The sequence below is a fragment of the Trachinotus anak genome, unplaced genomic scaffold (genome assembly GCF_046630095.1).
Source record: "Trachinotus anak isolate AG129_WGS33_773 ecotype Australia unplaced genomic scaffold, CSIRO_AGI_Tana_v1 ptg000032l, whole genome shotgun sequence".
NCBI lineage: Eukaryota > Metazoa > Chordata > Actinopteri > Carangiformes > Carangidae > Trachinotus > Trachinotus anak.
In genome coordinates, this window is record NW_027273883.1 from 4,854,084 (window position 1) to 4,878,254 (window position 24,171).

The following is a 24,171-nucleotide window of genomic DNA, read 5'->3' on the forward strand; positions in this document are numbered from 1 at the left end:
TAGGTCATAATTACAGGTAAAATATGAAGTGGTTAATTGCTACATTTCCAGTTATTTGTGAATGCTAAGCTAGCTAGAGCAAAATGTTAAATAAGGCTGCAAACAAACATACGAGTCAGCATAAATGAAGACTAAAGTTTCAGTAACAAATGAAAGAGTTATAAATATTCACTGATGTTTAAATGGAGAACTTTCAATCATGGAAATTCATTGGGAAGTTGATAATGAACTCAACACAACTAAGTTATTAGGGAATAATGGACCTATAAAATAAAGGGTCACCATTTTTTAAAAATGTGCAAATATTGTTATCAGTATTGGCGTCGAAGATCCAGAGGCAGACTAACAAATTCTTGGTTTTGTGCTTTTCATGCGATTTGTTGACAAAAAGAAAAATGTAAAAGAAAAAAATTAACTTATCCTTTAATGTTCTGTTCTATAGTGAACATATGAAAATAGACAAACATGGCTTCAGACTAAATAACTTTACCATTGTGTGTTTACAACCGTGTCCTCGTTTATTTTCAGTGATTCTTCCCATACATATAAACAACCTGTACAAAACGGCTGAGCCTTCGTCTTTTTCTGCTTCTTTTCTCTTTCCTTTTTTGTTCACAACATACAACTTGCATCATGATAACAACAATCAGCAATATCATACACCCACTTTGCAATAGTCAAACTAAACATTTTTTTGTGCAATACAAAATAAATGTACACATACTTTAATTTTTTTTTTTCCCAAAAAAATAAAAAAATCGCTGTTATTTACAAATCCCACAACAAAAAAAGTAAACATTCTCCACACCAGTTTTGCTTTTTACGTTGAACTCAGCAGAAGCGTGTTCTCTTATTATTAACATGTTGTATACGTTTTGTTTGTACAGATATTTTTTTTAATTATATTTCACCTCATGTAGTATGGCTGTAAAACAGAGGAGCTATGATACGGTTACGACATGAAAACAGTTTTAAAAAACTCAGAGTCATACTTTCCTCAAAAGAAAAACAAATTTAGTCTCTCTGTATGTCTATATGTACTACAGTGTATAATGTACTACAGTGTATCATGAACTGCAGTGCATAATGTATGCCCCATTCAAGTATTACAAACTGTATTACAGGACTGTTAGTATTTAGTTATTGTCAGTAAGGCAGAAATGACATTTGCATGACATGAATGGTTTAAATTTACTGATCTCTCTTTTTTCTTTAATCACTGCATTATTTCAGCTTTTCCACAATGGACTTCTGTAGATTAAAAAAAAGTAAATAATTTGAATTTAATCTGAATTTTTACGGGTCAAAAGAACTTTAAAGCAGGCGATTCATTAAAAGAAGTCACCTGCTGAGATCAGAGTTAAAATCGCATAATTGCATCTGGGCAGAAATACAGTGATAACACCAGACGAAATCTACAAACCACAAAAGGTACTTTACTACAACCAAAAGATCAGTTGTGAGAAATAAAATCTATACATATATTTACTTGAGATTCACACTTGTTTTGTAGGATGTGAGACATCTAAACATCTTTTCCTGTTGCCGTCGTTTCTCCTTCGAATGTCCTCATGTTGACCTCGGCTGTTCCTCCGCTGTATGGTTTTGTCTGTGGAAGAGGCAGTGTTTTATGGCAATAGAAGGTAGAAGTCACATGTGAATATCATGCTGCACTAATATAGTGCAATGTTGCGCCTGAAACAAAGCAAGAGTGGAGGCAGGCAGGCAGGCAGTAGTTTCCACGAACAACTGATTGCAGGCTACTCCTCCATCGGCATCGTACAGATCAGTTTATCCCACAAACTCAGGCCTGTGTGCCTCTGAATCAAGCAAAAAAAAAAAAAAAGAAAGAAAGAAGAGAAGAAATGCCTCCCTTTTGTTCATGACTGTAAAAGAGATTTGAGTCAAAACCCAGTTGAGGATTGAGAAAAAGGAGTCCAAACCTTTTTATGGAGATTTTCCTCTCCCTCCTCCTCTTCCCTGCGGTGACTTTTGGCAACATACGAGCCGTCAGAGCATCCTAAGCCTCCAGCTACTCAGCATTTTTAGGGACAAGCAGAAAAGCGTGGGGGAAGAGTTGGAGCTTGTGCTGCCATGTTCAGAGACAGCAGGAGAGAGCTGGGTCTGTCTTCTGCACCAAGCCTCTCCTGCGTCTCAAATCTTTTTGATTAAACAGATGTGGGTGTGTAGGGGGGCAGAAAGAAAAAGGCATTTCATTGAACACGGTGGAGGTCACAAAGGCTCTTGCAAAAGAAAATATTTAAAAAAAACAAAAGTGGGGCTGAATGGATCTCTACTTGAAATGGTTAAACCTCACTAGTGTCTCTGCTAAGAGGATTTTCTGTAATTTCTCTGCTCTGTGACGTGTCCATTCACGATGCAAACATCCATGTCCTTCACTGTAATGGCGTGATGAAGTTGGTTTCTATGACAGGTGAAGCATCTCCCGGAGGACTACATGTCCGTGTCCCCGTCGTAGGCGAGAGTCAGAGGTTTTAGTCGGTTGTTCTGTTGCCTCTGTCTTTGAGGTCTCTTTGGCTTTTTGCTGTGTGAAAAGATTAGAAACAGAGTCAGAGAGGAACCTGAAATCTTCTCAGAAAAAAACTCCCCTAACCACAAACTACCACACTAGTCATGCACTTACATATGTTTCAGATGAATGTGTGTTGTAATTGTGCAGAATAAAATGCAGGTGGTAAGGTTCACATCATGTGACAGTGGAGCAACAGCACATTAAAACTCAATAACTGGAAAGTAGCTTTATCTGAATGCCCAGTGAAATACATTATCTTTCTTAAATATATATTTCTCAAGACTCTGCTCTGACATGATGTTAAAACCAACTTTGGACTGAAACGTCTGCTTAGTTGACGTATGTGTTAACTGAGTAGATTGAAAAAATGAATTATCTAACTTTATAGGTATTAATAATGAAGCAACTCATTAGCCCCCATCCTGAAGGCAATGATAGCCACCACAACCCTCAAAAGAATAAGGCTGTCATTAGTGTAATTTCCTTATCGTCAACAAATCTCATGAAAAGACCAAAACTAATGCTTTAGTCTCTCTCAACACTTTTCAGCCTCTCTACTCTCTCTGCCTCTCAGCCCTACACCCAGCGGTTCAATGTAAATCTTTAAAAACAGGTCACAAGTGTTTCCTTTTTTTTTTTAAAGGGCTATATAATTCCCTGAAACAGTGGGAGCACTCTAGGTTTTAGCAAACCAGGAGTAAAAGTTAAATAGTTGGGAACTATTTTCAGCAGTGGATTAATACACATTAGACTGACCCTAAATAATCTGCCATAGGTTGGATCCACCCACCTGCTTTTATGCACATTAAGCCTCGACTGAACAGATGAAAACATCAGGTCTGTGAGGGGCGATGAGGAGACTGTAACCCTCAAATGAACACATGAAACAACCTGAATGACATATTTCCATCAGGCTTGATGGTGTGAGTGGTGGTCTTTTAATCGCATCATCTTGTTGCATCCAATTGTGGTTTAATGGCACACATCTGGAGAATTGGCTTCACCAGCTGGTTATGACAGACCAAATCCCAATATTTGCATAATACTAATGGTTGGAAATGTGCATTAATTTGGATTTTCTTCTGCCAATTTTCTCAAAATTTGGTCAAATCTGTGCTATATTTGGATTAATACCTAACTAGTGTCATTCAGTGTGACGACGTGGCTCACTGACCTGTCTTTAAAAGCTTTGGACAACAATTAAGCTTCATGGCACAGAAGCATAAGCTACAACAGGCTGTGGATACACAGACGTTTGTTAGGAAGATCAGGTCCTTGAGGGTTTTGGTCTTTTCACAGCTTTGTGGACAAAAATACAGAAGAAGAAGAAGAACTACAGTCAGTTGGCTGTTTGGAGAAATGATCAGAAACAGCCAACTGACCTTCAGACCTAAAACTAATCTAATCTTGTCAGACAATTTCTAACTAGATTATGAGAATAACAAAAACGCTTGCTTCTCCATTAAATATTATAAATCTACACAGACACAATCTGTACCGGGAGAAAACTGTCTAGAGTCTGGACCACGATCACTGCAGAGAGGGTACAATATATAAATATATTAACGACACTACAGGTTGACAGTTTCACACAGACACGGTTTGTTGTCATGAAAAAAGGACGCTACATCTAAAAGCATTAAAAAGGTATTAGTCAGTTAATTTACATGCACACTGCGCACGTGCTAGACATTTGCTACTTTGCCTCCAGGGGGGAAAGGCACCTTTAGAAGACGACGCCTGATTTCTACCTTTGTGCTTCTCAGAGCTGTCAGCGCTGCCTTTAATGCAAGATCACTCATTCATGTCTCAAAGTAATACAGTGTGTAATGCAGTATTTTATGTCCTCGAGAGAACGGCTGTGAAAGACAGAGAAGCTAATATTTAGCAGTACTATCTCTTGTATGTATATCGTCTCATATTATCTCAATCATGTATCTACATCTTCACCGATGTATCCAAGCAGAAATGTCCAATTAACTCTTCTAAACATGAAAAACTTTTCCCCAGACTTTCTCCCAAAGCAAGGCAACAGAGACGTGATGGAAAGGTCTCTGGAGAACAAGAAGAATATTCTGGAAAGAAGAGTCCTGGGGGGGGGGGCTTTCTCTGGATAGTTTCAGTGCTGAGGAGCTGAAAAAACCACAACCCGAGCAAACATTCAAACAAACTGAAAAAAAAGAAATTCTGCTGCCACAAAAATCAGCCTGGCTCTTTCATCTGTGGCTTTGGCAAAGTTATTCATGTTCACAGATATTGACTGAATACCACTCAGCCTGCAGGAAATGATTACTTTCAATTAACTGTTTTGTCTATAAATTTCAGAGAATAGTTAAAAAGCCTATCACCACTTCCCAGAGCTGAAAGTGACGGACGGACTGTATCCAGCTCGTTTCTGTCCAACCAACAGTCCATATCTCACAAATATGTTGAATATCATAAAAGTCAAAGAAAAGCAGCAAATTATCACATTTGAGAAGCTTAAACCAGCAAATGTTCAAAATTCTTGCTTAGAAAATGACTGAAATGATAAAAAAAAATAGTTGTTGATTAATGTTCATCGATTAATTGACTATTTCTGCCAGTTTACTACAGAGATACAAATATAGATCCAAGTCCAGGTAAGTCCAGTAACATTATCATTGTTCAAAGCAGAATAAAGAGAAATAACATCAATACATATATGTGAAACGGATAATGAGCTCTTAATATGAAAGGACGTGATATGGGAGGAAGGAAATGTGTTGCCCTACTTCCTTATTTGGCCACAAGAGGGCAGTGTGAGATCATGCTAGGGAAGCACAATCAGGGAGACGTCAGTGACTGTGGGTTTACGTTTGCTCTGTGAAACAGGAACAGATCCCTGCAATGAACTCATCGTCTCTGTGAGTCTGCTGTCACTATGTCATAGGGCTGTACTTTTTACAGCTTTAACACGTCTGTGTTACATTTATACTGACCCATGGAAAGTTTGAGTGAACAGCTACACAAACACACTGACAGACCCATGAGCTTGTAACAACACAATGTGAGCACAAATAATTATGTCTGGACCAACACTGTGTCATTACATCCTCGTGTGGAAACACAATGTCATGTGCTTGTAATAATTTTCCACAGGCTGATGCTCTGGATGACAGTGGCACTAAATGTTACCCAGGGATACTATGCTATGCTAATATGCTAATTCACTATGTTTACACCTCCTTTTGAAAGGGACCCATTCATGATCTTTTTGCTAACCAGTGGCGTGGATCACGGGCCCAGGAAGAACCCATTCAATTCTGAGGCAGATCCAGATCATTTACTATGAATTTGAGTTTTTTGGCCTTAGCACACTAGTTTTCATTATCAATGCTGACTATTTCCTTGATAAATTAATTCATTGTTCTCTAAATAAGATATCAAAAACAGCACAATGTGCCTGTTATAATACAGCTGATGTCTTCAGATGTCTTGTTTTATCCAACTAATGGTCCAAAACTCAAAAGATATTCAGTTTACAATCAGACACCACAAAGAAAAGCTGCAATTTTGTTGTTGCATTTTTGCTTTTAAAAACAAGACTCATAATAACTATTACTTTATCACAATAATAACCAATTAACTTTCTGTCAATCGACCAGTCAATCAATTGATGTCTTTCAGAAATATGATAAAAATTGTTATTTGCCTTTTGGAATTTTATCAAAACAGAGAGTAACTTTTATCTGAACTTGTCTGATCTTTATTTGACCTGTAAGTTAAAATAAATATGGTAAAAAACTAAAATGAACCAAGGTGCCGCAAAATTATGAATCAGTGTCAGAAAGAGATAAAAACGTTTTGCTGTAAGCAGCTGTACAATCACTTCAGTCTAAATTTATGATGTGAACTGAGATTTGTTTGTATTTCTACTATATTTCTATATTTCTTTTTACTTCACTACATTTAACTGGTATAGAATTTTCAGATTAAGATTTTATAAACAAAACCTTAAAATGTGATGCATTGTTACAGATTAAACTTCTTCTTCTCCACCTCAACCAGCTCCACATGTAAATACCACTTGTATTAATGTATCAAATTACTCAGTAAATGGAGTCATTCTGAGTACTGATAAGTTTGATATGTAAAAACTTTGAATGCAGGTCATGTAATGCAGTATTTTGCAATTGGACTATTTAAATTTGGGAAAAACGCTTTCTTGCCAAGAGTTAAATGAGAACTTGGTTAGGTTAGTTTCCAATAAAGTAGTAAAACTAGTGTAATTAGTGAACTTAAGTTGTATTGATTGTTGTATTTTAGCACTTTGCACAGTCCCAGATCAGCTGTTTACCAAGCTGAGTGCCTCCTGGGCGCAGCTTCATATTTATACCGATCTTCTCCAAAAAAAAGCAAAAAAACACTTTCCCTTAATGTTGAATGTTGATGACCTTCAGGTAAAAGACCTCAGTATTTCCTCCACCACTGTTGGTGAATACAGTAATACAATACTGAAACTAAGAATTTGTGTGTGGGCTGCACAGACTTAGTAATTTTTGTCTGTGAGGGTTGTTTTAAGTCTCTGTGACGTGACGGGATCAGATATGGGTCACTTTTAAAAGCAGTTGTAACCAAGAGGTTGGACACTCAGATATGGGCAAAAAAACTCAACTAATGATCAAAGGCCTTTCATGTAAACCGGTGTGAAATCAACAGGTTTATCAACCATCTACGTGGTTTTCACGCTCTAAAAAATCTACAAGGACTAAAAACGTGGAAAGTACTCCTGGGCGTTTGTCCTCACCTGCACCAGCAGCTTCACTCAGCTAGTCAGGCAGGACATGTGACACTTTCACAGAGGTCACAGGGAAAGGTCAAGGAGCGCAGGCACTTATACTGGAGGGTGTGTCGGGGAGTTGAACCCCTCACATCCTCATTAGCTGCTGCTTTGAGCCAGCTCTTGGCAATCGGGACAGGTGTAAATCATCTCATGTGCATTTTGGCCCATCCAGACTGGCGTCCCATTGGCGTCAGACTCTTGGGCCTTAAGAGAGCGATGCACCTTGGCACAGAGGCTGCTGCTCTCACATGGGGATGGCATGAAGGAAGCAAAAAAGAAATAAAAAAAAGGACAAAACCAAAACTGTGACGAGAGGGAGGGGATGCTTGACTCAAAGTGGGTGGGGTTAAATAAGGACGGATTGGTTTCATGAATGAGGATGACGATAAATAGGGGGAGATTAAACCGGTCAACTCACCAAGCTAGGTATATCATAGACACTATGAATATGAGGAGCACAAAGGCTCCGGCTGCTACACCATACACCCACATCTTCAGCTTCCCATCTGTGGAGGAGGAGGCTTGTCAGTTTGTCTGTTTACACATCAACATGGCACCAACCGCCATTAGAAACTGAAACAATTCATTCTGTGAAAGCTTCGCAAAACATTGACACATTGCTGCAACTGCTACTTTTTTTTGTAACACTTAATAATAATAATACAGCCCATGATTTACAGTGTAATTTCATTGTGTTACCAATGAAATGCTCACTGGTTTCTCATGGTACTTGAATAGAGGTACAGTGGAATAAAACATGACCATGGAGAACACAGCAGTACACAGTCTGGGTATTTTAGAAAAAGGAGAAATACATCTTATCTGAAGGAACCTGGTGTTTATTTTTGTAAATGATTGTATCATTATTATTACTGTGTTGTAAATATTTTGGTACTGTGTACCATAAAAGCCGGTCAGGGTTTTCCTCTATAATAACTACAGGTGTTGAAAAAATATTAGAAATATTAGGGTTGTGTGGTGCTGTGACGCCGCACAGCAAAACAATTTTAATTAATTTAGAGAATTTTAATCATTCAAATTTTCTGTTAATTGGCAGTAAAATGTTACACCATAATTATTTTTCCCAGGCTTCAGTTTTGTTTCCCAGAACTGTCTGTACCCAGCATTTACAAAAACACTTATTTATTAATGAACTCATTTATTCATTTCATTTTCCTCTAAAATGCCCAGTTGTTACTTTCCTGTTCCCCACAGCTGTTTTCTTCCACTGTACCACTGTAGGAAACGATCAGTATTTTATTGGTACCTGAATCATACACGATTCACTAATTTGTGGGCTGTATTATAAACTGTTGCCTTTGTTCTTTTTCACAAAGGCTGAAAACATGTTTTAAATCATACTGTAATTTACTCTGTAATAGCAGAGAGTGTGCTGCATAAAAAAAAGCAAACATTTGGAAGATAAACGACACACGGGTTGGTGTATGTGATGGCATATGTGGAAGTGTTTGCTCCTGACAGACGTTAACTCAATCTGTTCTGCATTCTTGGATCCTAAATGTTTATTTTGCTGTCATGCACCATCAGTCAGGACGCACTGTGCAGACACAGTTCTCAAATGTTAATGTACCAGCAGCTCAGAGGAGGCGGGGACATCCATACATTCATCTGAGAAGTCTTGCAGATGTGAAAACATGTCTGATTGTCAGTCAGTTGTATTTCATGCACAGTTGCAAGCACAAATATGTTAAACCTAATGTTAATTAAACTCTGTCAACACTAAATCTGCCTGACGTGAAGAGAAAGTAAAGCACGTTCTGCTGCCGACATGTGAAAACCTCTTGGCTTTATGTCTTAACTTCACTTCAAGGATTACGTGGTGCTCTGCAGGTTGAGAAAATTCTACTAACTCTGGGCTTCCTAAAACCTTTTCACTTTAGATAAACTTCAAAACACATTGTGGACACTCAAATAATATAGAGGCTGTTTCTCTTATCCACAAGTGCAAATATTTTAAGTACAAGTTCCTGACTTAAAACTTTCCCATAAACATGACGTTGGAGCTTTGGAAAGGATGGATGATGTTTTACTGACCTTTTCATTCTTTATCTTGATATTAATTGCATTTCTGTTTCCCGTTTACAGTCATCACTGGCTGGCTGTGTTTTATTTCTACTTTCTTGTTGCAATCTCAACCAACCATGTCTGTATTCTCCTGACTCCCTCTATGTTTCTGACTCTGAAGCATTTTCATGTGGTGGTTTTTGTAAGTACGACTTGACAACTGAAAAATAGGAGCTTCTGCAGAGAACATTAAGGCAGGGTTGGTTCCCCAAAACATGACAGTTAAGAGATTAAAGGTTTTCACTTGACAGCAACAAAACACTTCTTCAACAATTCTTCACAACTGGATGTGTGGGATCCATAATTTTTGTGAAAAGAAACTATTTTCTGGTAAAAGACCAGTGTGGATTTGAACTCATCATAAATCATCATAAAGTGCGTGATGTGGTCTGACCTGGTCCGTAGGGCTGCAGGTACCAGGTCCGTCCGCTGCGTCCGGGCTGGATGGTGCTGGGCATGGTGGGGTTAATGGCACGACTGGTCTTCACATCGCCCTTCTTGTCCCCCGCTGTGGGGATCTCCAAGACTGGGATGGGGGCGCACTGGTCCAGCTGCCCAGTGGGCGACAGCACCTCTGTGAAACCCTCCTCGCACATGCAGATACCGGCCTGCAGGGGGCAGCACACAATCATGTTCGGTTTGAGCCGCAGCTCCAGCACAGCACAAGGAGGTGATGAGCAGTGTCAGAATGGAAGTGAAATAATCTGGGGGGTGGGGGTTTTTGGAAGGTGTTAAAGTGACCAACCTGTTACTGTTTGGTCACATGTTCAACCCCCTGTATATGTACTGTTGACTCGTCTTTATCTCATTTATTCAATCTAGATAAAAGCATCAGCTTCCACAAAACCCAGAAGCATTCCAGAGCATGTTTGTGACCTGTTGGCCTCACTCCCATATATTGTATTTTCTACTAATACCTGTTTCCAATTCAGCCAGAAAACTACAAATGCCTTGCTCCAGAGCAGTCTAACAGTAGTAATGAAGGAGAGGCAAGAGCTGCTCATGGACATCCATGGCTACACTCAGTTGTCAGTTCATTGGGTACCTAATAAACTGATACAATCTAATACAAAGTTAAGTGTCTATTGAGAGGTGTTGATTGTACTCTTTGATCATTTTAGAGGATGTAGTTTATGATGCTGTTGTTCTGCCTCATACAGAGACATGTTTCTATTATTCAGCCTATAGTCATTGAAAGAAATTTGAAATACCTGTCAGCAGAAAACTGACCATTAAAATCTTCATGAAGGTGGTTTTATTACAGGACTGCATTCAGTTAAGTCAGATGTACCTAATAAACTGGCAACTCTGGTCTGGGGATGGTCCGGTGACCTCAGAGGTCATTTCTCATCAGATCCTTCTGACCTGCTTATTCTGTAGTTATAAAGTCTGTCTGCACTACAACAGAACAGCTGATAACCAGCCTTCCCTGCTAAATCCAATTGTTGTTGTTTTTTGTTTTTTTTTTTATATACAAGCCACTAAAATTGATAAATTTTGTGAGTTACCAGCTGCTGTATCTATTGAACAAAAACGTATTCTCCTCATTTGATGCAGCGCAGCTAAGTGACACTATGGAGAAATAGGTTTTACATTTCCATGCTGCCATCATTTCATTCTGTGCTGCATTCAAATTCAATTCTGGCAGCAGTGTGTCACAGTGAGTACACAGGCTGCCATTCATCCACAGGACCTGTGCTTCCAGGTTTATGTCTCTTTATTGTTTTGTTTTTTATGGGGGGTTTTATTTATGCTGTTTATTGGATTTTTATTGTACATTTTTGTCACCAAACCAAATTTTTCTCCATAGTATTTTCTTTTTGTTGTTTATATTGTCGGTTAAATTGGTGATATGAGAACAAAGAGAAGCTTACCTCACTGCAGAAGGACTTTGGCATGAGACAGGGAGGGTCACAGGAGCTGTTGTCCATCGGAGGGTTTATAGGAGGACAACCTCCTGTGGGTAAAAAGACAGTCAAAGCCACAGGGTGTTTTTAAAAGGAATACAATGAACATCACTGTGTGTCCAGGTGGATCCACTGCTCTCTGTTGCTGATGAGTGCTACTGTTATTTCTGAATCACATTTTCATATTTAAAAGTTACAACTGGGTTTTATTACACAGCTTGTACATGAATCCTTTTATGCATTTAAACTGTATCTATAAGTCGATACAGCTGATGCAGCCAGGTTTATTTCTGAAACTATTTTAGGTGAGTGGGCACATGTTCATGTTTTATGCAGCAACCAACAGCTGCATAGGCTGCTGTCGCCCACCACCTCATCTTCGTATAGAAATAAGTCCCTAGTTTTACAGAAGAGTATGTTATATTTCTGACATATTTTGTGTAAATTTTACCACCTACAGAAAACTGCCACCTATGCTTCAGGCCTACTGCTAAGCTACAGAGCTGCTGCAGCATCTCAGTCTCTCACCTTAAAGATAAATTAAGCAGCAGCGTGTTATCACTATGTCAGAACTGTAGGACGGTGTTTCCCAGATATGTTGGTGTGCGACACCCCGTCACCAGTCACATGTCTACCAGTTGTGACCAGTTCAATCAGACAGTGATTTTATTCTGTAATTCTGTTTTACCTGAATACATGTTAGAGCTGAAACCATTAGTCCATTAATAGGTGGGTTCACTGGCAGACAATGAATCAGCAATTTTCATAACTGGATAATGATTTAAGTCTTTTTTTCAAAGAATAAAATGCCAATTGCAGCCTCAGATATATGATTATTTGCTGGTTATCATTGTCCTCTATAGTATTAAACTGAGTATCTTGTATTTCTGTTTTATTGCTCAGACAGAATAAGAATCTCAATATATCAACGTGAGTTTTGGGAAGTTGGGATGATCATTCCTGCTATTTAATTGACCAAATCAATTAATCAAATAACCAGCAGAATAAATGATAATGAAAATAATTGTGAAGTCATCGGGTTATTCACAAGAAAAAAGGGAAACATTTCAGAAAAGTCTTTTTCCTCAAAAGTTGTGGGACAGAAATCCCACCAGATTTATTTCATGACCTGTGGTGAGGGTCCTGGCCCGAGTTCGGGAACCTCTGATGCACAAAAAAAAATGTTTTGTCGATTTCACAAGTAAGCCAACTCTTCCAGGAATCTGTAAATGTGCTACTGTATAACACAAGCTCCTCTGACTAAGAGTTCCTTACCAGTGACATTGAATCCATCTGAGCGCTGACACCACATAAAAGGGCGGCTGGAGTTTGGACGAGAGCTGCTGAACCATTTGTACTCATAACATTCGCCCCCTGAAAGCAAAATAAAAAACACTCAACAACCATAAAGACTGTACAGTGGGAGTCTTCAGTAAAGACCATTAATCATGTGAATGACGGATTAATAAAGCAGCTGCTAAGTTATGGTTGTATAATAGGCTGCTGTCATATAATATCACTATCAGTGTGTCTTCACACAGAAGGGTCCAGTTCAATGTTTTAATCTTCAGTAAGAGCTTTTGCTTAATGACTTCCTATCAATGCTATTATGACTTTATCAATATCTCCATCAGTGCAGTAAATGACTGTATTTCCCTACAGAGTCCTGTGTAACCAATCATCAGTCCTGCCCATTCAGTTAGCTTAAATGAACAATTTAACCTTGAACAAAGGAAAGATCTATTCCCCACAGGCCTGGTACAGTATCACTGCTCCAGTCGATGGCACAGCTCTATCTGCAGCTTTCACGGGACGATTTGTCTGCAGCTGAGACGACTTCTCCCTTTATGTTCTTTACTTTTCTCATTTCTTCCCTTTTTCTTGCTGAGGTACAGCAGAGGCCGTTTTTCAGATGTGTTACGTTATCATTGAATCACTCACTTCAGCTGGGACCCTCCACCATCCTTTACGAACAGAGTGGGGCTTTATTACTATAGATATATTTATCAGAGGAAGAGCTGCTCTGGAAGCTGAAATGATGTCAGTAGTTGTATTAACCCCCCCAAAAAATCACAGGTTTTTGAAACATGACTGAGAGTCTCTGTAAGAGATAAAAGAGGAAAAAGCTGACTTTCTATCATTATAACCATCTTATATAGCACTTTCCAGTTTGTCTGTCACATAGACCAACACAGATATCGTGGCAGAGCATGACCTAGACACAAGGAGGGGCACAGTGTCCTGCTGAAGGACACTTGGACAGGAGGTGTCAGGGATGGAATCAAATGACCCATTCTACCATTTGACGCTACGCTAGCTATTTAGCTAATTAAGCTCCAAGCCTCATGAATCAATGGCCATTCATTCATTAGCGTAGTTTGAGCTTTTAGACACACGACCATCGAGGCTCTGGAGGTTTTAACATCAGTCTGTTGGTCCCTCAGTCTCCTGCTTTAGTCCAGACTGGGTCAGACATTCATGTTCCCACAGATTGAACTGTAACATTTCAACTTTTGAATTTTCCAAAGGGATTAATTAAGTATTCTATCTATCTATCTATCTATCTATCTATCTATCTATCTATCTATCTATCTATCTATCTATCTATCTATCTATCTATCTATCTATCTAACTCCTGATTCTTCCTCTCATCTAGCGCCATCATCAGGTCAACATTTCAGTGTTCCCAACACTTTGACTTATGATCAAAAACCTGAAAACTAAACCCATTCCCACTAGCCTCAGCTCTCCATCGTTTTTGGTGCTAATTAGCAAATGTTAGCACGCTAACACGTTAAGCTAAGAGGGTGGATAGGGTGATGATTATACCTGCTTAACATCAGCTTGTTTCATTGTCGTTATGAGCATGTTGGCATAGTGATGTTAGCATGTAGTTCACAGAACCACTGTGGCTGAATAAAAGCCACATGAAGAACTGATCATATTTGTAATGATCCAAATGAGCAGAACAACTGAAATCGTGTTGATGAACTTGCCTTATATTACTGGCAAATTTTATATGAGTTTTACTTTACTATTGCTTTCTTTTAAGCTGCAGAGTAAAACAGCTTTAATGGTGAAAAAATGATGTGCAATCAATTACCAATAACATGTATGGTGTTTCTAAAAAAAAACATTTGTCCTATCGAACCCACACCTATATGATATACCTGTACTAATACCTGTGGTCTGTGTGAATGTGTTGACAATACTGTATTTTGGCGGTTAGTATTAAGGGAACTGATTTTGTACAACAAGGAAATGATGATACAGGAGTACTCCAAGAGATGCCAATCACACTGCAACCTTAGACCTGCGCTGATTGATTTTTCTTGGCAGAGTTATCATTGTTTTGTTGTGTTTCTGGCCACCTGATGAATGAGTGTTTCTCCAATATTCCCTCTTCTTTTAGCTCCGCTTTGGTCTCAACAAATATTGATTAGTGCAGCTTTAAACCACTGCCAGTTTCAAATTTGAAAACCCCATAAAAAGCATGAAGAGTGATTCATCAGGGATTTACTTTCATGGTGCTGAAGCTGCTGGAAACCATCTACAATTTCTTTCTCAGCTGTGAGCAGCTCCTTTGTTTCTCTTTTTCGGGTTGCATAGAAGTAAAATGGTGCAGAACAAAAATCTAGTAATTTTAGTCTGTGCTGCTGTTTTTTAATTGTTGCATTGTGAATGAAGCATGGTAAGAATTCATATACAGTAAAGTGTGCAACTGGGACACAGCTGTGGTTTTGTTTTTCTCAAGCGAGCCTCACATCAAACCGCTCCCTCCCTCAGTCCCCAACCTCCCTTTCTCTGTCACCGCCCTCCCTCTTCCCCTGCCTCCGTTCTCTCGCCCTCCTCCGCCTTCACTGGTCTTGGCTGGGCCACTCCTCCCCCCTGCGCCTTGAGTGATGCTGTGAAACCAGGTCAGGCTGGTGAGCAGTGCTCTGGGGCTGTGTGTAGTAGCCAGGCAGGGAGGAGAGGAAGAGTTGGAGGAGAGGGATGAGGGAGGGGATGTGAGGGGGTGGCTGCTCCACAGACTGAGCCTATGGCTACTGTAGATGTTGAGCTTTGGTGGTGGTGATTCACAACCCACGCTGCACCTAATGGGTGATTAACGCGCCTGGGAAGCTGCAGACATCACAACAGTAAATGAGCGTGTGGGTTTCCTCTGTTTGGAGACCTGACTTGAGTCAGTCCCATCTGGGGGGCACCAATTGACCCAGTGTACAGAGGGGAAAAACAAAGTGATTGTAGCAGTGTATTGCTTTAGTTCCTCTCAGTCATGTTTTAGACTGGGTGCCAAGGTGGCTCAGTGGTTTGTACTTTCACCTCGCAGCAAGAAAAATCTTCATCTGATTCCTGTCGCCAATTCCTTCTCCACAATCACAACACGTTTCGTGTCTCTCTGGGTTTCTTCTGGTGTTCCAGTTTCCTCTGACAGTCAAAACGTGCAGGTTCAGATGGATAGAGGACTAAACAGCCTACAGGGTTGACCCTGAACGTAAGTGTCTTTTTGTGTTAGCCCTCTGCAGCACTGACAAGCAGTCCATCCTGGTTCCCTGCCTTCCAGCCTATAATGTCTGAGACAGATTTCAGCTCTCTGTGAGCATGCATATCAGGGATACTTGGCTAAAGAAAATTCAAATTAATAGAAGTTTGGGGCTGTCAGCTGATTTGCATGCAGTAAAAGTTCACTTTTCAAAGGGAGTTTGTTTCTGTTAATTTGTCAAACTTTCTGGCTGTTAGAAGGTTGAAGCTGTCACTCACCTGTGCAGGGCTGAGACTCCCACGCCTGGTCCGGACAGAGCTGCAGGTTCTCAGGCTCCTGGGCCAACACAGCTCGCGAGCGAACCTGAACCGAACCAAAGTCCACACCTGCCCCTTTGACGCAGATGCTCACACATGAGCTCCAGTCTGACCACTCCATCAGGTAGCATTCACCTGCAGCAGAGAGGAAACAGATCACATGACAGGGACGTTAAGGTGAGGCCTTTCTGGTGTCAGAGTATTTGACTGACTGTCACTGAAGATATACAGCACTATATTACAGAGACGTTACTCATCATAATGTCTCAGAACAGTAATGAGCGTTATCTATCTAATGTTAAAGGTTAAACAGTAGAGCTGAAATAATTAGTCAAATAATCAATTAGTCATCAATAGAACAAAAGGCTCAAAACTATCTTGATAATTGATCAATCGTTTCTGTTCATTTCAACATCTGGTTCCAGGTTCTCTAGTGTGAAGAGTTACAGCTTTTCTCTGTTTTAAATTACAGTAACCTTCACCTTGGACTTGCACAAAGTCTTATGGTCTAAACAATTAACCCAAAAATCACTTGGCAGATTAATGGATAATGGAAATAATTAATAACTAAGTTTTTCTGTACAACAAACCATTTTATAAATTACACACAAAAAACACTATAATTTCTCTATTAAATTTTTAGATCAATGAATAAATAAATTAAATGGTGCAAAAGTATATCAAACACAAAAGATGTCACTTTAAATGTCATTTAAATGAATGAGAATTTACAATAAATTACTGTAACACACATACAAATTAACTGCGATAGCACCAAAGGTCCCAAGAGCGTTAAACTCTGAAGAGTCTGAAGTCAACCAGACCACAGGGTCAGGTGTGTTACTAGATAGATAATCAATTACTAGTCCCACCAAACTTACATATGTGCTCAAAATGGTCTAAATAAAGACGCTACAAATGAAACCATTGCAGACAAATGATGTTTCTTCACTCTGACATCTTTTCAAACGGTGCCCGCTCACGCTTGAAAATTTGAAATAACTGACAAATGGCCTGTAAAAAATTGTGAAGTCTGGCCTCGAGCCGTATCACAAATCTTTTAATTTCCTGTAAGTCAGTGTGTGGCCTCAGATCCTCAGGCAGGGTGGCCCTTCTGGCTCTGGGGTTCAAGACTAAAAGGTGACCAGGTTGTTGCCATTAGGGGCCCTGGCTGATGGGATCAGGATTATCTCAGAATTCACATCTACTAGATTAGATGTCTTTTATTTTATTATCACTGTTTTTATATTTGTGTCCTCCATATATTGTGCTACCTGTTTGTTTTCACTCATTTTCATTGCTTTTATTTGACTGTTAAAGGAGTGTTTATCCTATTCAAAGAAATACCTGTATAGCACCTTTAGTGTGAATGTTTTACCTATTTACTCATTTATCTCTGGATGAGAACAGTTGAATCTAGGTGAGATGTTAAGCTAGGCAGCAGAGATGCATACAGAATTTGTATTTACTATCTACATATCAAATCATATGATGGTTCAGAAGCTTTGAAGAGTTTCAGGCGGAGGAAGGTGTAAGTTCAAGATGCAGGGTGGGTTGGTTTTGATCACAGCTGACAACTGCAGCTCATCAAACAGCAGGGGAAATAGAACATAGGTCAAGGGTGGCAGTGCATGAAAGTGTGTGTGTGTGTGTGTGTGTGTGTGTGTGTGTGTGTGGATGCAACCTGCCAGAATTCCCAAGCTGTCCCCGGCCCTGCACAAACAGCCCTTGAATTTCCTCCCAAATCACTCTACACTACCTCCCTGCACAGAAAACAGTCTGTGCTTTTGATTGCTGTTTGATACTTCAGTGCTCCTGCAGTTTGGCAAAAGGGGTTGGACTGACTTGTTATCTGGGGCAGCGTTTCTCAGTGTTTTCCATCTCAGGGACCAGCAGACATCTGATGATTTTTTTTTTTTTTTCTCTCCAAAATGAGAAATCCGCCAGTGGAACTCATGCCACACACTCAAAATATAAAATGAATTTTAATGGTGGTACTTTGAAATGAGTTGTGGGGTGAAGAAAGGACAATATTCACCCCCCCCCCCCCACCACCCCCCCACCCCTATAGTTTAGAGATATTGAATGCTGAATGATCAACGATGAACTAAAATAGATACAGAGCACTTTGGAAATTAACTCCACATTTGTATCCTGTCTTTTGGCAGAAGTAAGGAAAAATAATTCCCCCTTCAGGGACTGCTAACACTGAAAATAACACATTTATATTTAAGCGGCACTGTGTGAAAATACACACTTGTTATCAAGCTGAATCAGACAGTAAATTGGGGGTTCAGTCTGCCATCGTTTCTTGTTGAAATGCTGCTGATATGCCCTATTTACCCAGAGGAAACACACATGTTCACTTCTGCATGTGCAGCACGATATCAAGGCTGCATCATCACAATATGAAGAGCGATGTTGTGGTTATGGGAGGGGCGGTTAACCGACCCCTTGGACAGAGTAGAGTTCACCTGTCTGCTCTGCTCTGCTCTGCCCTGCAAAGCTACATCAAAACCCAGCAGCTGACAAGCCTCCGTCACAAAACCTGACAACAACTCATCAGACCCAACCTTTGAAGTGATAATCCCATCTGTGAGATGTTTTTTTTTTTTTTTCCAGAAGGGGGTTGACATCCTTGGTGCTAAGATGATATTGTGCCGTTTTTGTGCTGCAGAGCTGTCAATCAATGTATGGTCCATAGGCGTCTTCTGCCTTACATTTTGTATTGATAAAGGCTTCAGTGGAAACAGTGATTACTGCTGTTATTGGTAAATAAAAATGCTGTCAGTGCTGCTGGAAAGGATCCATCACTGTTAAGACCTGTGATGCCCAATACTGGCTTTTAAAACAACACTATGAATGTTGTCATGAGTTATCGAATCACTGTGTTGTCAATATATCTATATAAAGTGTTTACAGTTTTTATTTGAGAGAAATTATTCTATTTGTTGCAAAATCTGAACTTCAAATATGTTATTTTTGTTTATTTATGTCGACATAAACACTTCAGCTATGGCCAACGGCAGTCTGTTTTTTTCCCTTTTTAAACCTAAATTAAAGGTTGACCTGGAGCACAGACAGTGTCCAGAGAGGTGGACAATTTATCATTTGAATGCCTCCTGCTTCATCTGCCTGCAGAAAGCTGCTGGTCTCCTGGAATCTCAAGCAGCATTTCTCTAATAGCACGTAGAGCAGAATACAAATCATGAGGGAGAGGCGATGAGAAAGTAAGCTGCTCAGCTTTGGATCGTTTATAGTTGAAATCTTTTGTTAAAAAAAAACACTGAAGTTTGTTTACTGCTAAGTGATCAATGCTCACCTTGCAGAGAACAACCCTGTAAGTGGGCCACAGGTAATTTGAATACAAGACCCCTCTCCTAAATTATTGTTGTTCAAATAATGTACGAGTTTTGTGGGTGGCATGAACAAATAAAAGTGAAGCTGCTAACAAGTGCTGGGTAAATTACCTGGGAAATTAAAATATAATCACCACTCTGCTGTTCTGAGTTCCTCTTCTATCCTCTTTCACTTCTAACTGCTTCTACTTTGCCATTTTTTTGAGTGATGTTAAGCCACCAACACTTCCTGCAGATATTTCACATTAAAAGCCCACCAGGAAAGGAAAGGACAGTGCAACGACCAAAAGAATGACAAAGTGCAACAGACTGAAATTCATCAATAAAGGCCCAGTTATCTGTATAGTAAAAGACTTTAACTTCAGCTGAATCACTGCTGTGTTGTATTAATCAATGACACGCAGCAGCTAAAACTGTCTTCATAGGAAAATGTTATAGATTGTGACTTTAAAACCAGGATGCTGTCCACAAAGATGCAGAGAGCTCAGTGGTCTCCTGAGTCTGAGGAGTGATGTTTGTGAAGGCGACCGCCGAGGACGGAGGGAAATGACGCCTGGCAGTCAACTGAAGGGAAAGCCTGATAGACTCCTGAGTTTAAGATTCTCATTCTCAAGTTATATCAGACCTTAAACTGCCAGACTGTTTGTTTACTTTGCTAATCAGACTGCAATAAACCTTCAAAGGGCTTATAGTGATTAAATAAAACTGCGCTGTGTAATACTTAAACAGAATTTGCTTTGCATGGTCACATATCATGTAAGTCACAACAGATGTCCAGCTCAGCATAACGACTGTGCCGAGACCTAAATCACTCACTGAAATAAAAAAAAAAGTCATCCTGTGCAGGTCGAGCGTTGAGTCACACTGCCAGGTTTGAGGGTTTGTTACCCACTGGGGCTACCCATGCTGAAAATGTGTGCACACATGGCGCACTAACAAGCTCTGGGTGGAACTATCGACCAAATGGTGCAAGGCATCAGTCTAGTTTTAGGTTTTTGTTCTACGCTTTATCTGAGTCTGCTTAACAATTATGAATGAATAGTTTGTTGGCATCTATCACATAAGGCTTTAAAAATAATGTTAAAAAAAAAAAAAAACCCACACAACCTACAGCTACAGTACATTCACTATTCTCTAAAGACCCTAACCTCAGAATTGACTGTTTATAGCTTTTAGCAACCATAAGTGGTCAGAGCTGACTTGTCAAGCTTTGGATTTGAGAAGCAAGTTATATATCAAAACTGTGGCTAAATAACTTACTAACTCCAGTAGCAATCCTAGCAATGTGTTATTTTCTGTAGTGAAATATGCAATTAATTAGCTAATACTATATTTTGTGGGGATACAGGTCAGGTTAGGAAGAGATCTTTCCAGGACTGTGTGGGAGCTCCTGGCTGCTACTATATCAGACTCTAGGCCAACGTCAGAAGCTCTGTCCTGCTCTGTATTGGACCTGGGGAAGTTTACACACCAGCAACGTAACACCTCAGTTAGTCGTCATCCTGAAAGTCTTTGCTGTTAAAAAGTGTAAAGACGCCGTTTGAAAACACAAACGAGCAGCTAAACTGATTTCTGTTAAAGTGCAGTAGCAGTCTTTATAATACCTGGACTAACTAGCTCTACACTACACATGTCTGAATGTAGCTTAAAGTACATATTTAAGATCCCTTTTACAGGATTCCTGTTTTAAGACAAATCAGCTTGAAACTGTGCCAGAGAGAGTGTTCAACTAATTCATGAAGCTGCAGTTAGTTTAATTATCTACTGAGACTTTCCAGTGCTTTTGAGGCTTATAAGTAGAACTTCTACCCTTTTATGTTGTGTTTTTAATGTATTAAGCTGCATTTCTCATTTAATGCTTTTATGCTGTATGTTAATCACATTGAATTGCCTTTGTGTATGAAATATACTATATTAAAGGCCTTACAGAGAGTCTGCCAAATATGGCGCTGCGTATAGTTTCACATGAGTCACGTCTATAATCAGCAGTGAAAAATACGTCCTCATTCTGTTCTCTTCTTAATCAGCATCTCTTTATTGTCATTTACAGCACAGCCGATTGTGATTCAGTGAGGTCGTGTCTTAGCTTACCACCGTGTCCTGTTTAAAAGCCCTTAGGGTTTTTGTTATCTCAACCGCACACATTATTGATTGCTGCCTTTTTCAGTTATTTTATCTCTGTGCGTCTGTGCGTGTGTGCGTTTTAATCACTTTGCTTCTGTGTTTCTTGACTGTACAAATGGAATAAATTGAATTGTGGGGGTCAGAGCTTTCATCTGGATTCGTCTCTCAGTCTATTTCACTGACAGAGCAGGTGGTCCAAATAATCTGTGCATTCCACATAAAACAGAAAACAGTTCCTGACAGCGGCGCCTCTGGCTTGGTCGGGAGCTTCGACAAACACAACTAACAATGTTCACTGGTTGGCAGGCCTGCGAGGAATCGTCTTTTGACTGCCGCACTAGTGAAAACCACAGTGGGTTTTACTTTTCTCACTGTGAGGTAAAAGGAAGTGGCTGCAGCTTCTCAGCTGCTTCATGTAAAAACCGCAGAAAGATATCAGGCAAACTGTAAGAAAATATGGAAAACTGGAACCAAAAAGACTCAAATATGAGACGCAAATCTGCAGGTACAATACAGCGGAACGTCTGTCATGATTCAGACTACTTACTACCCTGGCAGCGGAGAGGAGAGTACTCTGTGAACTGGTACAGGCGATGAAATACAGAAGCTACCACTAAATTTAATTCGCATAAAACACCACAGCTACACAAACCATCTGCCATAATGTAGTCCATTTATTCTGCCTTCAGGTAGGCTCCTACCTCTTGTTTTAGAGGTCATGAAGAGACACTGAGTGGTACTGGTTATGGATAATATGATGTACCTTGTGACAAAAGTATTTTTTAGCGTCTGCTTTTTCATGTACAGTAAATCAAACTGCTGACAAGTGTCAACTGAGTTCTCCTGGTTGAACCTGAAGCTGAAATAAATGGACATTGGGTCTTCTTGTTTGTTTCATTCAGAGGACTAACAGTGACTTAGGAGCTCAGGTAAACAACACACAGTCAGCCATTGTTTACTGTTGTTTGTGTGCCAGAGGACGTGGTTGTTTGAGTATTTCTTGTGCAGCAAAATTGAGAATATAATTGATTATTTTAGTCACATTTCTATTATGTATAAATAACAAACCCTAATTGCAGCTGAATTGCATAAGCTTTTAATATTATATTTAGTATCTTTGAGTATCATAATAGTATTTATATTGTATCACAGAGCATATATTTAAATGCAAACTGACTCATCTGAGTGGGAGACACACACACAGCCCTACTGCACACATACTTGCCAGACCTATGAAAATGATGTACAGGTCGTGAAAACATCCTTACTAAAATAATTCTGCCTCCACTCTGTCCGGTGTTCGGACATCATTTTTCAGGGTTGCTCATGCAGCACAGGAGGCTCATTTGTTGAACAGTATTATTACCTGGACAGGGAAGGATACAGGCTTCCTTCAGCCTGATCTGCTTGTCTCCATCCACAGCCAGCTCCAGGCTGCTGCACAGCTCCTCGTCCACCAGGCTGCCGTCGCCGTAGCTGGAGCCGTCTGACACGAAGCAGGACAGGTTTCTGTAGCGCATGCCGTGTCCACACACCACACTCTGACAGGACAGGAACACCACCGAAGAAGAAGAAGAAGAGGAAGGAGGAGGAGGATGAGTTACCACAGTCAGGGAGAGGACTTACATGAACCCACAGCCACTTGTGGACAGCAGAGTACTGGTTTGGCTGGACAATTTGTCTATTAGTCATTTTAATAATTAATCCAAAGTCATATTATGTTTCCAGCACTAAAGCTGCTCATATGGCAGCAGCAGCCACTGATAAAAACATATTTTTTATGTCTGAATTACAATAAACACAGTGGATGATAGATGATGAAGCAAAGAGCATTTAAATATTAACTGTCTGCGACTGACAGACGTGTCTTTCTGAACAGGCAGGAGGTTTGAGTTTCGTTCTGAAGTTTAAGGAAAAAAAGCCTGAACAAAGAAGCTCATTGTTTTTCCTCTTTCAAAATTATTCTTGGCACAGTTTCCTTCAGTTCATCAACGACAACAAAAGATTCTGCCAACTGTTTGTTGTACATTAATCACTGCTAAAGATACCTCAAATGTGTGTGTTGTGATGCTTAACACAGGCCAATTTGTCACTGACTCTGAACGTGACTGGAGGTAATAAACATAAATTAGATAAATGTTTCTGTTGAAATTGAGTTTCACTTTGAAGACAAATTAACTTGATAAGTTGATTATTTGTTACTTTGAGTTAAAGACTCTTAGAGACTTCTAAAGTTGTTAGTCCAATGATTTTCATGAAATGTGAACTTTTTTCAGCAGTAAACAATCACTGTCCATTCTGTTGATGCACAAATGTAATCCAGCATTTCTGTTCTTAAATGAATTGTATTAAGCTACTGTAAATGCAAAGCAAACACTTCCTGAAGATGCTGCTTCACATTAAAAGTATTTAACTGGTGAAACATGCGGTGCATGTTAGCGTTCATCAAGAGCGGGTCTACAAAACAAGACAAATCATTTTCACCATTTTTGAAAGGTGGTATTGAACAGGCAGGAGCAGCTGCATCAGCAAGTTAAACTTTACTGTGCAGAGGCTCGT

The 24,171-nt window shown here is 39.7% G+C and overlaps 1 protein-coding gene across 1 annotated transcript in view; it reads right to left on the reverse strand.

Moving 5' to 3' along the window:
* Window positions 1-392: 392 nt before the first annotated feature.
* The window catches only part of thsd7ab (thrombospondin, type I, domain containing 7Ab), a 181,181-nt gene continuing 157,402 nt past the window's right edge, over window positions 393-24,171 (reverse strand). The window contains exons 24-30 of the mRNA XM_071470376.1: window positions 22,979-23,153; window positions 16,091-16,264; window positions 12,605-12,703; window positions 11,297-11,379; window positions 9,817-10,030; window positions 7,756-7,843; window positions 393-2,545 (exon numbers count right to left, since the gene is read on the reverse strand). Coding sequence (XP_071326477.1) covers window positions 2,455-2,545; window positions 7,756-7,843; window positions 9,817-10,030; window positions 11,297-11,379; window positions 12,605-12,703; window positions 16,091-16,264; window positions 22,979-23,153 — 924 coding nt within the window. The 3' untranslated portion in view covers window positions 393-2,454. The remainder of the gene's footprint in view (window positions 2,546-7,755; window positions 7,844-9,816; window positions 10,031-11,296; window positions 11,380-12,604; window positions 12,704-16,090; window positions 16,265-22,978; window positions 23,154-24,171) is intronic.